Source organism: Diabrotica virgifera, chromosome 6, assembly GCF_917563875.1.
Source record: "Diabrotica virgifera virgifera chromosome 6, PGI_DIABVI_V3a".
NCBI lineage: Eukaryota > Metazoa > Arthropoda > Insecta > Coleoptera > Chrysomelidae > Diabrotica > Diabrotica virgifera.
The window spans coordinates 44,105,885-44,122,384 of record NC_065448.1 but is presented as its reverse complement, the minus strand read 5'-3'; the positions used below and the strand labels follow the sequence as shown (position 1 = coordinate 44,122,384).

The 16,500-nt window shown below is 32.9% G+C and overlaps 1 protein-coding gene across 3 annotated transcripts in view; it reads left to right on the top strand.

The window, feature by feature from the left end:
• The window catches only part of LOC126885939 (uncharacterized), a 313,786-nt gene that overhangs the window by 273,766 nt on the left and 23,520 nt on the right, over window positions 1-16,500 (top strand). For all 3 annotated transcript variants that reach the window (XM_050652762.1, XM_050652760.1, XM_050652761.1), the window contains 2 exons: window positions 5,667-5,922; window positions 11,302-11,605. In XM_050652762.1, the coding sequence (XP_050508719.1) occupies window positions 5,667-5,922; window positions 11,302-11,605 (560 nt within the window). The remainder of the gene's footprint in view (window positions 1-5,666; window positions 5,923-11,301; window positions 11,606-16,500) is intronic.

The following is a 16,500-nucleotide window of genomic DNA, read 5'->3' as shown; positions in this document are numbered from 1 at the left end:
AATTTATCACTTAAAATACTGTCGTCGAAATTCCAGGGTGGTTCTATCGCCTCAACTTCCATTATATTAACGGGTGTAGACTTCAAATATCCAAGACAAAGTCGAAGACATTTATTTTTTTGTATTTCTAATTTATTCAAATGTGTGTTTGCAGCAGTTCCATACAGATGACAACTGTAATCGAAAATAGGACGAATCATAGTACGGTAAAATAAAAGTGCTATATTTGGATCGGCACCCCAATTAGTTCTACAAAAGGCTCGTAGAATATTCATTGCATTTTCAGACTTTTTTATGATATGATGCATGTGATCCTTCCATAGAAGTTTTCTATCCAAATAAGTACCGAGATATTTTATACAATTTTTAATAGGATATTGAATTTGACCTACTGCCAAATGACCTTGTGGAATTTGACGATTTCTGGAGAAAATGCAAATTTCTGTTTTAGATTCTGATATTGCTAAACCAATATTTTGATAGTGATTAAGAACAGCCTTAATTGAGACATTAAAATTATTTTTACATATATCCAATGATTTGTGGGATGTGTAAACTACTACATCATCAGCATATTGAATAATCTTTGTTGTGCTATTAATACAATTTTCTAAATCAATATTATATAAAATATATAACATTGGACTTAATATGCTACCCTGTGGTAGTCCTATATTTGTAAGACGTGGAGTGGAGATGGAATTGTTGATTTTTAAAACCGTCCATCTATTAGTGTACAGTGTCCTCAGAAATCTAGCTAAGTTGATGGGAAAACCAATGTCTACTAGTTTTTTATACATAATGTCCAAATTAACGGTATCGAATGCAGAAGAGACATCTAGAAAAGCAGCCATAGTATACGCATTATCAGTAAAGTTTATTAGTATAGATGAGACTAAGGAAGTTATCGCATCTTGAGTTGATTTTGATTTTCGAAATCCATATTGAGATTTTGGGAAAATGTCTTCTTGCTCTAACCAGTGTTCAATTCTATTTTTTATTAATCTTTCTAACGTCTTTAGGAAGCAAGAAGCTAGGGATATTGGTCTATATGAACTATAAGAATTTTCTGGTTTTCCAGGTTTTTTAATAGGTATTAGAATATATTCCTTCCAACTCTCTGGAATTTGTGACGTGTCATTCCAAATTTCATTAAAAATATGTAATAATGATACTTTATATTGAAGTGGTATATGGTATATCATGGAATATGAAATATTGTCTTTACCTGGAGCACTGCTATTTTGTTGACTAAGTACTCGATCTAACTCCCACAATTTAAATGGTTGTTCTAAGCCAAACTTATCCCTTGAAACTGTTTCGCTGTATTCTGGAAAATATTGGGAAGGTACCCACTGAGGAGATATTTTATTATGAAATTCATCTAGCCAGCTTGAATTTGGATTTATTGGAAACTTGTTGGACTGTTTGCGGTTTTTAAAGGCGTTTACTTTCTTCCATACTTCACTGATTTTTGTTTTGGAGTTAAGGCTTTCGCAGTACTCTATCCAATTCTGTTTTTTCTTTTGCTTGAAGAGTTTTTTTGCGACAGCATCAAGTCTCTTAAATTCAAATAAATTATTCCTTGTAGGGTTTTGTTTATATTTTCCGTATGCAATTTTACGGTTATCAGCAGCAGTTTTACAACTTTCGCACCACCATTGGTTTGAAATTTGTCTCTTATGTATGACGTTAGATGAAAACTTAGGTATTGCTAAATTGGCTGCTTTATTGATGTTTGCTATTAACTGTTGATAATTACCGGGAGAATTTTCAGCTTCTAGTACAGAGGTGTATAAGTCCCAATCGGCCTTGTTAAGATTCCAGATCTTATGAAAGTTTTCAGTTGGAGATGAAGTTGTATTATCTGTTTCCATGTTTATGATAATCGGAAGATGATTGGATCCATGAGGATCTTGTAAGACACTCCACGTTAAAAAATTTGAAAGATCTTGAGTACAAAATGTTAAGTCAATAGCAGATGGACTGTTACTAGTTGCTAATGTGGGCGACCCATCATTCAGACATATCAAATTACAATGATCAATACTTTCTAAAAGTTTTTTACCATAATTGTCTTCAATTTCACAGCCCCATGCAATACTGTGGGCATTAAAATCGCCACCAATAATAAAAGGCTTAGGAATATCTGTAAAGAATTCCAACCATTGTCTTTCAGATATCTGGGTTTTTGGTTCAATGTATACTGAGACAATAGTAATAGGATTTTTGTTTCGAAAAATTTGAACTGAAATACATTTATGAGTGACAGGATGTCTATTTTTAAGATTTATTTCTTCACATCTTAAGTTTGATTTTAATAAAATGGCAGTTCCACCATACCCGTCTGCACGATCTGATCTAAAGCAATTATAACCTTTAAAATTATAATAGTATTTTGATTTAAACCAGGTTTCTGAGAGCAATGCTATGGAAATTTGATTTTGATATAGCAGATATTCTAAATTTACTTTATTAGCTACTGCTGAACGACAATTCCATTGCAGCATATTCATATTTGTGATGTCTGCGAATTTGAAGACAAGGGTTGGTTTACATGATTACTAATTAATTGAACTATTTCTGACTCTGATACATTAAAATTGTTTGTTTGTTTTATATTATTTATAATATTGAGAACTACTTCTAAAACTAAACTTATTGTTGAATTTAATTCCTCTGATTGTGATTTTACTCCAACTGAGTTTTTTAAATAATGTTGACTATTAAAAATTCCTCCCGAGACAAAAGATGAGTTTGGTTGAGAAAGAATTTCTTGTCTTGAAATTTCAATGGGATTAGGGCTAATTGGCCTGTGCCTTTTGTTTGGGCTTGAAGATGTAGGAGAAGAAAACATGTAATTAGTAAAATTATTTTTATACGATTTGGGTTGTAAATTCTGGGTCTGCGAGAATTGGGGTTGAGAAGAATGAGACTGTATTATGCTAGATGGGGTAAGTCCAGATTGAATCCGTTGGGGATAATTTGTCGAGGAAATTACACTATTTTCCATGGCAGAGGTATTAAGAGCGACTATGTTGGCGTATGTATTTTTTGGGACCTGTTTATTTGCATCAAAGAAATTAACATTGGAAGAGCTCATGGTTTCCTTCACAATTTTTTGCCTTTTAAATTCTGGACAAGAAGATAAATTAGTTGTAAGGTGATTTCCTTGACAGCTAAAGCAACGTGGTAGGTAGTCAGTACTAGTACAATCTTTTGTGGTGTGGGATTCCTGACATTTACTACATCTCGGTCTACTTCTACACTGACTACCTAGGTGGCCGAAACGGAGGCAGTTATAACATAATAGTACCTTTTGTTTGTAGGGTTCTACTTCCTTAATAACCTTATTAATAGAAATATATTTTGGCAAAATTTGGGATTTAAAAGTAACAATGCAAGACTTAGTAGCTACATATTCTATTGACTTACCTTCATCTGTAATTTTTTCTACTTTACGGTTTATTCTTTTGACGTTAGAAACTTCAAAATTGCAATGTTGATCAAATGGTTTTATTTTACCTTTTATATACTCATCCGAAAAGTCTTGTTCAATATCTCTAATGACGCCCTGTCTATGAAGAATAAATTTTGGAATGTACAATACAAAGTTATTTTTAACAAAAATGTTATCGTTTTTATGAGTTATTAGAAAATTCGCTGATTTATAATCTTTTAACTTGATTCTAATCCTATTCCGACCTATAGAATCAATACTAATAATTTTGTTATCTATTTGCGGGAAGTTAGAGAGAATTATATCTCCAATTTTGAGAGCATTTAATTTGCCTTTGAATTCAGCTGTATTATTTTCAACATAAATATGGTATGGCCCTAAATCAGTACTTACATACACAAATTCCTCTCTTTCTTTTGACATAATATTGTCGATTTTATCATTTGTTGACGAATTTTGATTAATTAATAAATTATTATCAGTACTTACCGGATTATTTTCATTGCAAATGTTATTTTTATTAAAGGTTGTCACCTGTCCGACTGGATAAATATCCATACTTACATCTTTAATTAAACTTATCTTTTTTTGAGGTATATCTGGGGGTACAGGGTCAGGGGGTTTCCCCCCGACTTGCAGGTCCATTTAATTGGTTTTGAACACTCTATCCAAACTTCCTTATATACCACCAAATTTGAATAACTATTCTAAAACACAATTTTAATCGGATATTGTTTAATTTGGTTTTACTCTTGCCGATAAACACGTCTGAATCGTAGGTGAACTACAGTAGAACTATAATGAAAAAAAAAAAACGCTAAAAACTAATATTTTCTTCGGAGAAATTTAAAATATTGGTTTTCACTTTTGACGTTTTTTTGACATTGCCATTTTAAAGGTAATTGACTTCTCTTTCTACTAACTGTACCATTGCGTATACCTAAAAATGCGTAGAAAAAAGCTACAGAACAATGTTTGCGAAGTAACAAGGAAGATATCCCAAAATCGCTGTGAGTGGCGAAATTTGAAAAATCATATTTTGGAAATTGTAAATCACAGGGACTTCTACCAAACGCCATTTTAAACAGGGAGGATGGAAGTTTTTTTTTCTGTGAAGCAATGCCCATACCTATATCCCCGTGGAAAAAGTTAAGAGGCAAAAAATAAAATTGCTATCTTTCATGTTTTTTTCTTGCCTTCCTTTTGGATATATTTTTGTAAAAAAAACATGTTTTTGACTTTAAAATGTGATTTTTCGATAGTAAGATCATAGTAGATGGATAGGTCAAGAATGCCAAAGAAGATACTATTAAGAAAACCAGTTGGGACAAGGAGACGAGGTAGACCAAGAAAAAGATGGCACGAAAAGTTTCAAGAAGATATAGGATCGATGGAAATTACAGACTGGAAAGAGAAAGCGAAAAACAGGATACAGTGGAGAAACATAGTGCAGCAATTTTTACATAGACATTAAATCAAATTATATAATAAATATAAGACATTAGTATATATTGTCATTTGTATTATGTAAAATTGTTATTGTTAAGTTGTAAAGCCCTAGGCCTCCAAGGCCTGTAGAGCATGTTAAATAAATAAATTTCGATAGTAAACTTAACCTGGAACAATTTTCCTATAGACGTGTTTACACTAAATGTGCATAGAACTCACCCTAATTCGCCCTGTGCCTAGGGACTAATTCACCCCTTTCTCAAAAACGCACCCATTTAAATGGTAGCACTCCGCGGTTTTTTCAAATATAGAGGTCCATTGACTATATGAAACAATAAAAACGTTGTAGTTCCTTTCTAAAATACATAATCAATAGCCTAGTACTTTGTACGCACGTAAGAAGTTATACTTCTATTAAAATTAAAATTAAACATTTGTGTAGAAAATATGACGTTTTTTAGATTTTCTACGATTTCTCAAGAAAAAAGCAATTGCGGAGAGGCTCCAGTTCATAAAAAATGACGGATTAACATTATTTTTAATTTTTGATATTATTTTAAGTGTTAAAATTAGTTTAATATTTAAATAAAACTACATACAATATTTAAAATATATTTGTTTCATTGAAATCATAATAATAAAAGCATAACTTCTTACGTGCGCACAAAGTACACACACTCTTTTTTTTAACATTATGGCAGCAAACATGGTAACTGTCTTTCAATTTATTTTATAATTAAATACATGTATTTTTTAGTTTTCGTTAAATTCTATACAACAAAAAACATGCGCTGAGGCATCCGAATTGGCGTTAGGTAACAGACCAGGTATCTATTTAATTCACGGCCCACCAGGTACCGGAAAGTCGTCTGTTATAGTTAGTATAGTATTCGAAATAATATTCAAAGCCATGCAACGCAACGAATCTCCTAATCTACTCGTAACAGCTCCTTCAAATGCTGCGATAAATGCATTAATTGAAAAGCTCTCCGAGGCCAGGTCCAAATTAAACGGTAAGTTTTTCTTTAGTATTGAAGATTGTAGTATAAGTCTCCATTTTACTAATAGTCTAAGATCCTAATATAGTTTGACCTGTACCCATCTGCTTGCCGGATGAAACATTTTTGAAGTTATACTTCTTTAGGCGCGATATGGAGTGAAATTTTATTATTCTGCGTGCATGCGCACAGAGACAGTATGTTGTTCGTTCCTAAATCTTTTAAGTTATATGTATCAGTCCAAAAAAGGCGTGGAAAAAATATATTAGTGCTTTTAGTAAATGTATTTATTATAATTTTTCTGTCTTTTGATTTGTCTTCCTCGGGAGTAAGGTAATACGTATTATTAAAACATTTTTATTTAATACTTCACTTCGTCAATTTGTTACCGTGGTTTGTCATAATTTCCGAGAAACCGTCAAAACAATGCCTTCATAGCCTCGTTGGTACAGCATTCGACTACTCTTCCATTTGTCTCATAGTTCCAGAAGTATGCCAAGTTCCACAAGTCTGGACGTAAATGTACTGCATTAATGAACCTTATTGTGATTTCATTTGACCCCATATTCATCTTTTCTTTGTATAAAAATACCAAGTTTCTTGCAAAAGGTATATATTAAAATACCCTAAATAAGGGTCACAATACAAAACGTTTTCGGATTAAGGAATCCATCATCAGTGTTTAAAAGCCAAAATTTGCATGCCTGAGCCACCAAAATGTATCGGGTAAAAACCCTTTAAATGTAAATAATAAGGATGTTTTACATATTTATATAAAATTCATTGGATGGTATAGATAAACCTGGATGTTACCCAGGGCAACACAGGACTCTCCCCACGTGGTTGAAACTTTTTTTGGAGAAAACCTCACATATTGGATTTCAATGGTTAACTCCAAAATGGATTTTCTTTGTATGTTTTGACAAAATCAAATTTAATTTCAACAGAGTACAGGAAATAAAGAGGGAAATACGGAGCAACATGCACAATTTTCCACAGCAGTTCGACTTTATCGGCAACGCCTCAGGCACTGCAATAGTGTTCAAATACCAGTAAGATTTCGGCCACATGGCTCAGCCAAACGGCGATATTTTCATTATATGTCTGTAATGTTGCCAAAAACATACCAAATATATATTTTCGGCAACATGTTGCTTCAAAAACTAGCCCGGCTAAATCCCATTTTAGACGTAGACCAATCCATGACTGAGCTGACGACTCGTGAAAAATAAAATTCCACAACTTCTCACCAGTACATTGAAATGCAGAATGTAGATGACCAGGATGAGCTAATGATAGAAATAGATTCTGAACCTGAGGCCTCATATTTTTTTGATTAAATCACCACATCCATTACTTGCATTATTTGTTGTTAAGAAGAAACTTTCATTTTTTTATTAAATAAATTTTGTGTTCTCTGTTTTTGTATTTTGTTTATACAGGGTGAGTGGGGAGGAATGTGCCAAACTTTAAGGCTGTATAGTATACGTAAAAATAATCAAAAATAACTCATATGTTGTTATTCGATTTTCATTTGTTTCCGAGATACGGGATGTTAAAATTTTGCTTACAAACTGACGATTTATTTATTGCTCTAAAATCGTTTGAGGTTTGCAAATGAAATTTGGTGGGTTTTAAGACATGGTTATTGCGCATGTTTTGACACACAATTAAGAATTTTATATTCACCATTGACGCGCGTACGGGTACAGGTCTGAATTTTTTTAAAGAAATAAAAATAGTACGCCAATGAGATATTTCAAATTAAAAATTATTTTTGAATTCCCTGTTCAGTTTGTGATAAAAAATCTATCTTCCCATTTTTTCATACGACGCTTCGTTTTCATGCAAAAAAATAAAATATCTTAACGCTTCCAAAGTATTCGAAATAAGTTTCTACACATTCATAAAGAAACTTCGTCGAAAACTTTGTAAGCGTTAGAATGCTTAATTTTTTGCATGAAAACCAAGCGTCGCATGAAAAAATCGGAAGATAGATTTTTTATCACAAATTAAACGATGAATTCAGGAAATATTTTTAATTTGAAATATTTCAGTGGCGTACCATTTTTATCTTTAAAAAATTTCAGACTATTACCCGTACGCGCGCCAATGATGAATATAAAATTCTTAATTGGGTGTCAAACCATGCGCAATAACTATGCCTTAAAACCATTTTAACATCCCGTATCTCGGAAACAAATGAAAATCGAATAACAACATATGAGTTATAATAATATAATTTTATGATTTCTAATACCGTATTTCATCTTCAACAATATCCCAAGTGGGTCATAGGGTTCATTCTCAGAAAATTCTCCATGTCGAGAATAATCTCGAGAATATTCATTGATTTTTCAATCTCGAGAATTTTCCAACACTAGGTACGCGGGATCCAGGCCTAGAATAACTGAATAAAAAAGTCTCATGAGGGAGGTAATATTTTTTTAAGTGTGGGCCCCAAGACCAATTACATTTGCTATACGAACACAAGTTATTGTCTTCGTGTATTTCTATAAACTGTTTTTAAACCAGGAGCAGTAAACTTAAAAGACAGATTCACACCCAATAATTTCACTAGAAAAATCACAAAGTACATCTTCTTTCTTGGTTGACCATGTCGGCCTTTGATGGTAATCCATAAATATTATATTATACTACATAATATGTCGCTAAAGAGTTCTATAAGAAACTGTTTTTATATAAATGCAGACTAAAACTCTAAAAATTAGAGGAATAACACAGAAAAAACAAAAAATCGCTGATATGACTTAATTAACTTATGAAATGCCAATAGTATCAAAGTTTCATAAATGGCAGTAGTGTCAAAATTTCATAACAGTGGAGTAAACTTGCCTGAGGTTGGACCAATTACAAACAAGCATTACGGCGGTAAATTTGAATTACTCGTCCTAGTGTAAAAACGGGTATAGGTATCATAAATTATTTTATTGTTCTGATGTTGTGTATCAGCTAAAGAGACAAAAATTCGAACAAAAATTTAACTATTGTTCATTTTTCATTTACTCTGCAATATAATCTGTATCGAACAGGTTATAATTCAGTATTTAAAGAACTTGGTCAAATCATTGTTATAATATGTACAGGGTGAGGCAGATAACGACCAATTAGATATATCTCGGGAACTAAAGTTAACTGAATCATAAAATGCTGCGTTTTTTTAAATTTTTGAAAGTTGGCTGTATACCATCTAGTTAGTAACTTTTAACGTGAAGTAAAAACTCCCTGGTGTAGTTGGTATAAAATTTAATTAGGAATTAAAATTTTAAAAATCCAAAAGGATTACATAGATTGTTCAGAACGAACGTTTTGGACTTATCAGTCCATCATCAGTGTACTCCGTGTTCTTGCAAAATAGCCACAAGGCCAAACACTGGTTGCATTAAATGTTCAATCTACATTATAAATAAAAGAAAATAATGCGACTTAAAGTCGATGGCAATGGATTGCCTCCAGAAACATGTGAGTAGGTACTCTACTTTCATATAATTTTAATGTTTCCTTTGACCACGCTAGTCTGTTAAAAATGACTTTGATTGTCGACAGTTGATTTTTGGCAGACTAGCGTGGTCCAAAGCAAACATTAAAACTATGTGAAAGTAGAGTACCTACTCACATGTTTCTGGAGGCAATCCATTGCCATCGATTTTAAGTCGCATTATTTTCTTTTATTTATAATGTAGATTGAACATTTAATCCAACCAGTGTTTGACATTGTGGCTATTTTGCAAGAACACAGAGTACACTGATGATGGACTGATAATTCCGAAAACGTTCGTTCTGAATAATCAATTAAATTTTATACCAACTAGACCAGGAAGTTTTTACTTTACGTTAAAAGTTACTTTTATACAGGGTGTCCCGAAAAGATTGGTCATAAATTATACCACAGATTCTGAGGTCAAAAATAGATTGATTGAACCTCACTTACCTATATACAATAGTGCACACAAAAAAAGTTACAGCCCTTTGAAGTTACAAAATGAAAATCGATTTTTTTTCACATATCGAAAACTCTTAGAGATTTTTTATTGAAAATGGACATGTGGCATTCTTATGGCAGCACCATCTTAAAAAAAATTAAAGTGAAATTTTATGGGGGTTTAGTTCCCTTAAACCCCCCAAACTTTTGTGTACGTTCCAATTAAATTATTATTGTGGCACCGTTAGTTAAAAACAATATTTTTAAAACTTTTTTGTCTCCTTGTACTTTTTCGATAAGCCAGTGTTTATCGAGATATTTTGAATATTTGTCGAATCTACCACCTATAGTCCGTCCGCTATAACTTTTCTCATGCGGTACGATTCATTTTCAATCAAATTAAGTCAAAACAGAAAGTGAAACGTACGCCGATGTGTGTAGTTTATAGTATACAGTATACAAAATGTATATACACATCGACGTTCGTTTCAATTTATGTTTTGACTTAATTTGATTGAAAATGAATCGTACCTCATGGGAAAGTTATAGCGGACTGACTATATTTGTATATGGTTAAGTATGATTATAGAGACCTGTTAATAATCTGAAAATTTATTTATAATTTACATTTTTAGGTATATTTTGAAAAAGAAGCCATATCTCGATAAAAGGTGACTTATCAAAAAAAAAAGACTAAGAGGCAAAAAAGTTTTAAAAACACTGTGTTTAACTAATGGTACCACACAATTGGAACGTACACAAACATTTGGGGGGTTTAAAGGAACAAAACCCCCATACAATTTTTATGTAACTATATTAAAAAAGAAGCCACATCTCGATAAAAACTGGCTTATTGAAAAATACTAAGAGACAAAAAAGTTTTAAAAACGTTGTGTTTAAGTAATGGTATCGCAATAATTAATTAATGGGAACGTACATAAAAGTTTGGTGGGTTTAAAGGAACGAAACCCCCATAAAATTTTTATGGGGTGGATAAATTTCACTATAATTTTATTTTAACATGTTCCTGCCATAAGAATGATACATGTCCATTTTCAATAAAAAATCTCTAATAGTTTTCGATATATTGAAAAAAATCGATTTTCATTTTGTAACTTCAAAGGGCTGTAACTTTTTTATGTGCATATTTTTTTTGTGTGCACTATTGTATATAGGTAAGTGAGGTTCAATCGAACTATTTTTGATCCCAGAATGTGTGGTATAATTTATGACCAATCTTTTCGGGACACCCTGTATAATAATTATGGAAATCCAAAAATGTTCGATGAATTAAAATCTGTTAAATTTATGCTGAACTTTTGGTTTGGTTCAAATCTTATTTTCTTTGCAATCTACTTGGGCCAACTGATATGCGAAGGGGGAGGGAGTACATGTAGTTATCAAAAAATCCACCTACTCTAAAATCTTTAAAAACGTATTTAATTTTTTAGATAATGATAGAAGACATATTAAGTTGATAAGGGTGGGTCCCGAAACTAGCATGAGCGAAGTAGCAAAAAGATATTCCCTTAGAGAGTTTACGCGAAAAAATATATTGAGTAGTAATAAAAACGCATTACACCAAAAGTATTCTCATGTTGCCCATCAAATAGATGTAAATACATTTTTAAAACAAGAATTAGGTGACCAGTATGATTATATTATCAGAAATACAGAAGAAACATTACTCAGTAATGCTAATATCATTTGTACGACGCTTAATAGCAGTGTCAGCTACATTCTCACCAACAGAAGGTAAGTAGGAGTTAATTAATTTTTTTAGAAATTACCAATAATCTATTCCACATAATGAGAAGGGAAAAGTAGTAGGTCTGGATCCCGCGTATGAAAAAAAAGTTGATTAATAGCAAGCTGAAAATTTGTTAATAGCTTAAGGGTGTCTAGTCGGACAAACTTTGATATATGGGAACACTGGAACAGGGGAAGTTTTAATTGTGGAACAGGTTAAAAATTTGGAACGGTCAGACCACGAAAACGGCACATGTATTTTGTCCGACAGAACAGACTTAAACTCTCCGAACAGAGATTAAACTCTCATGCAAAAATCAGACTGCTATTTATCACTGAATGGGCGTTTTAATGAGTGGAACATGTAGAATATGTCAAATGACAGGAATTATGATAGGTGATAAATAGCAGTCTGATTTTTCCATGAGAGTTTAATCTCTGTTCGGAGAGTTTAAGTCTATTCTGTCGGACAAAATAAATGTGCCGTTTTCGTGGTCTGACCGTTCCAAATTTTTAACCTGTTCCACAATTAAAACTGCCCCTGTTCCAGTGTTCTCATATATCACAGTTTATCCGACTAGACACCCTTAAGCTATTAACAAATTTTCAGCTTGCTATTAATCAACTTTTTTTTTCATACGCGGGATCCAGACCTATAGGAAAAATCTCGGGAAAGAAATGTGGGACGTAGCAGGATTTCCTGGTTGCGAAATTTAAGGGAGCTGCAGCCAACAAAGTTAAAATTGCTTTGATGGTAGACAACCTCAGATAGGAGACGGTACTGCAAGAAGAAGAAGAAGAAATCACCAAAGGTTTTCAGACGGAGATCACTACTTTTGTTTTCTTCTTCTTCTTCTTCCTGCTTCCTTAATAGGCTCGCTCTTGTTCCATCTTCGGATGCCTCATTAGCATTCATCATTCTCTTTGCCTTATCCCTATGAGGGATCGGCTTCCCTAATTGCATTTCTCCACACAATTCTATCTTGAGTCATATCAATGTCAATTCCCTTTACCAACATGTCCTGCCTTATCGTCTCCCCCCAAGTCTCCTTTGGTCTTCCTCTCCTACTCCTTCCAGGAATCTGCACTTCAGCTATTTTTCGTATTGGGTGATTAACGTCTCGACGTTGAACATGACCAAACCATCTTAACCTATGCTCTCTTATTTTGGCATCAATTGGTGCCACACATAGGCTTCCCCTAATATACTCATTTCTAATTTTATCCTTCTTTGTCACCCTGTAGTTTCGCTGTAATCTGGTCCAAAACTAATGAGAATAAATACGGACTAAGCACAGATCCTTGGTGCAATCCTACTTTCACATGAAATTTATCAGTGTGTCCCACACCTGTCCTAACACTAGTCGTTACTCCCTCATACATATCCCTCACAATCTTTACATATTCACCAGGGACTCCTTTCTTATTGAGTTTCCACCATAGAATCTCTCGAGGAACTCTTTTTTAATATGCTTTCTCAAGATCAATGAATACCATATGAGCGTTTGTTTCTTTACTCCTGTATTTTACCATCAACTGCCTTATAATGAAAATTGCATCTGTTGTTGATCTGCCCTGCATAAAGCCAAATTGATTCTGGGATATTTCGGTCTCTTCACGTATCTGTCAATCATCCCATATTTTCATGGTGTTACTCTTTCCCATGATTAACTATTTAGTGGGAAATAAGCCACAATTAAATTGAAAAAATAATTTTATTAACGTTTCGAAGCCCAAATCGGGTTTCGTTGTCAAAATACAAAATACTATTATTAAAATAAACAATAGCTATTTGTATAACAAGGGAGGAAAGTGTAACTTTTCCTCCCGAGAATGAAGTTTACTGCCCGACGCGTAGCGGAGGGCAGTAATCATTCAAGGGAGGAAAAGGCACTTTACTCCCATGTTATACATATGGGTTTTCCACCTTCCTCAAATAACAAGTAATTTTTTCATTTTTACTTAATTTATTTATGTAACTAACCAACAAAATTTATTAGAACTAAAACAACAAGTAGGTACAATATAACTGTCAACTGTCAAATATAAGTCAAATTATTAATGTAAACATTGTTAAATCAAAATAACAATTTACTGTTTTTTACCATTCTGCAAAATACAGGATGTTTTATAAATAAACGTTAAAATGTATAGATACTTCGTAATAGAAAATAGATATTATACAGGGCGTCAATAAGTTATATTTCATGAATGAAATACCATGACGTCACTTTTACTTTTCCTCCCTAGGGAGGAAAAATATTTTCCTCCCTAGGGAGGAAAAGTACAACTTTGCTCCCTACAATCAGGTCCGGAAAAGTATACTTTCGGTAGAGGTAGGTGGAAAAAATGTTGTTGCTAAGTAAAAAAATTCTCCTAATAATTTATTTAATCTGACTCATTTATATAGGCAATTCAGACGTATATTATACATTTTAAAGTAGAACATTTTAAAATGATATCGCCAATATTTATGAGTTGCGTTCCTGGGACGACTTTACTAAAAGATAGTTCATTCGATTACATGAAATCAATCCCAACTCAAGAATATCCGTCACAAAAAAAAATCATAGCATCTGATCTGTCTTTAAAAAGACAAACAAATGCAACGATGACAGTAAAATTCTCGCGTTAGAGATTCCATAGTAAATCACGAGGGAAAACTAGGAAAAAACCTCGTGATACTATCCCGACATCGTAAGTATTTGGTCTTACATTTAATTTACTTTCAAAAAATTAATACCAAATTCTGACTTTAATATGTTTAAATTATAAATAATAATAATAATAATATAATTGCAGTTATAAAATACCTTGTGAATGCGAACAATTTTATTTAGGTGAAACATCAAGACCATTAAAGGTTAGAATAAGTGAACATCAGTCTTATATTAAAAATAGAGAATTTGATAGATCTCAAATATGTCAACACGCATGGGATAATGAACATAGAGTTCAGTGGAGAGATTCAAGTATAGTCCTGAAAGAATCAGATAGTAAAAAGAAAAAAATCAAAGAAGCGGTTTTAGTTATGCTAAATGAAACCAATTGTGTCGCAAATTCCTCGGTAGAATGCAGTAGGATGTGGTTACCCATACTGAAAGAGGAAGTCAGTAGAAAGAAAATACCACGATTAGTAAGTAAATAACATATCGAGTTAGTACAAATTTTATATTTTAGTATTACTTATTGTAGATCTATGTATTATTAATATTATTTATAATTTAAACATATTAAAGTCAGAATTTGGTATTAGTTTTTTGAAAGTAAATTAAATGTAAGACCAAATACTTACGATGTCGGGATAGTATCACGAGGTTTTTTCCTGGTTTTCCCTCGTGATTTACTATGGAATCTCTAACGCGAGAATTTTACTGTCATCGTTGCATTTGTTTGTCTTTTTAAAGACAGATCACATGTTATGATTTTTTTTGTGACGGATATTCTTGAGTTGGGATTGATTTCATGTAATCGAATGAACTACCTTTTAGTAAAGTCGTCCCAGGAACGTAACTCATAAATATTGGCGATATCATTTTAAAATCTTCTACTTTAAAATGTATAATATACGTCTGAATTGCCAATATAAATGAGTCAGATTAAATAAATTATTAGAAGAATTTTTGTTTATTTTAATAGTATTTTGTATTTTGACAACGAAACCCGATTTGGGCTTCGAAACGTTAATAAAATTATTTTTTCAATTTAATTGTGGCTTATTTCCCACTAAATAGTTAATCATAAAAATGCCACAAGGAAATAGCTTCAGAACAACTCTTTCCCATATTTTCATGGTGTGGCTAAGCAGTTTTATAGCCCTGTAGTTTGTACATTGTTGTATATCTCCCTTGTTTTTGTAAACAGGTACCAGTATACTGTTTCTCCATTCGTCTGGCATTTGTTCAACTTCCATAATTCTATTAAATAGACCTGCTAGCCACCTTGTTCCTGTCTCCCCCAATGCTCTCCATACTTCCCCAGGAATATCATCTGGTCCTACCGCTTTTCCTTCCTTTATTTTTTGAAGCGCTTGAGCCACTTCCTCGTTTGTTATTTTGGTGACCATTGCTGCTACCGTCTCCGTTGACTCTACAGGCTGTCTGTCAAATTCTTCATTTAATAAATTGTCAAAGTACTTTCTCTATCTCTTTTTGACATCCCTTTCGTGAACTAGTATTTTATTATTTTCATCTCGGATACATCTAATCTGATTAAAATCTTTTGCTTTCTTTGCTCTCTGTTAGGCTATTTTAATATATCTTCGTTTCGCCTTCCCTGGTATCAAGTTGACCGTATAGGTTTGAATACACTTCTGCTTTGGCTTTTGCTACTGCTACTTTCGCTTCATTTTTCGCCACCATATAGTTTTGAAGATCTGTGTCAGATCTGGTTTCTTGCCACTTTTTATACAATTTTCTCTTCTCTTTTATTTTTCCTTGTACTTCATTTGACCACCACCAAGTCTCTTTATCCTCAAACTTTTTTCCTGACGTTTTCCCAAGTATTTCAATAGCAGTCTCTCTAATACTACTGGCCATTTTTCTCCAAATTGTATTAGGGCTTCCTTTCATGTTCCAACATATTGGAACATGAAAGGAAGCCCTAATAGGAAGCCATCTTCGGATGCCTCCTCATCAGATATCCAGGTTGTCACTCCGTCTCTTCCTTGGCCTTCCTCTACACCTTCGGCCTTTTGGTGATCTATCTCGTGCTATCTTTACCAGTGTTCCTTCTCCCATTCTGCTTATATGGCTATACTTTTGTTTTGACCGTACTAATAAAAAATACTATACTGCATTTCACATTCAGATGGCAGCGTTCTAGAGATACGCCTGTGCTTTCTATATGGCAGAAATAACTACAATGTTGTCAAAGTTTTTAATCGTACGTTATGGGTCGGT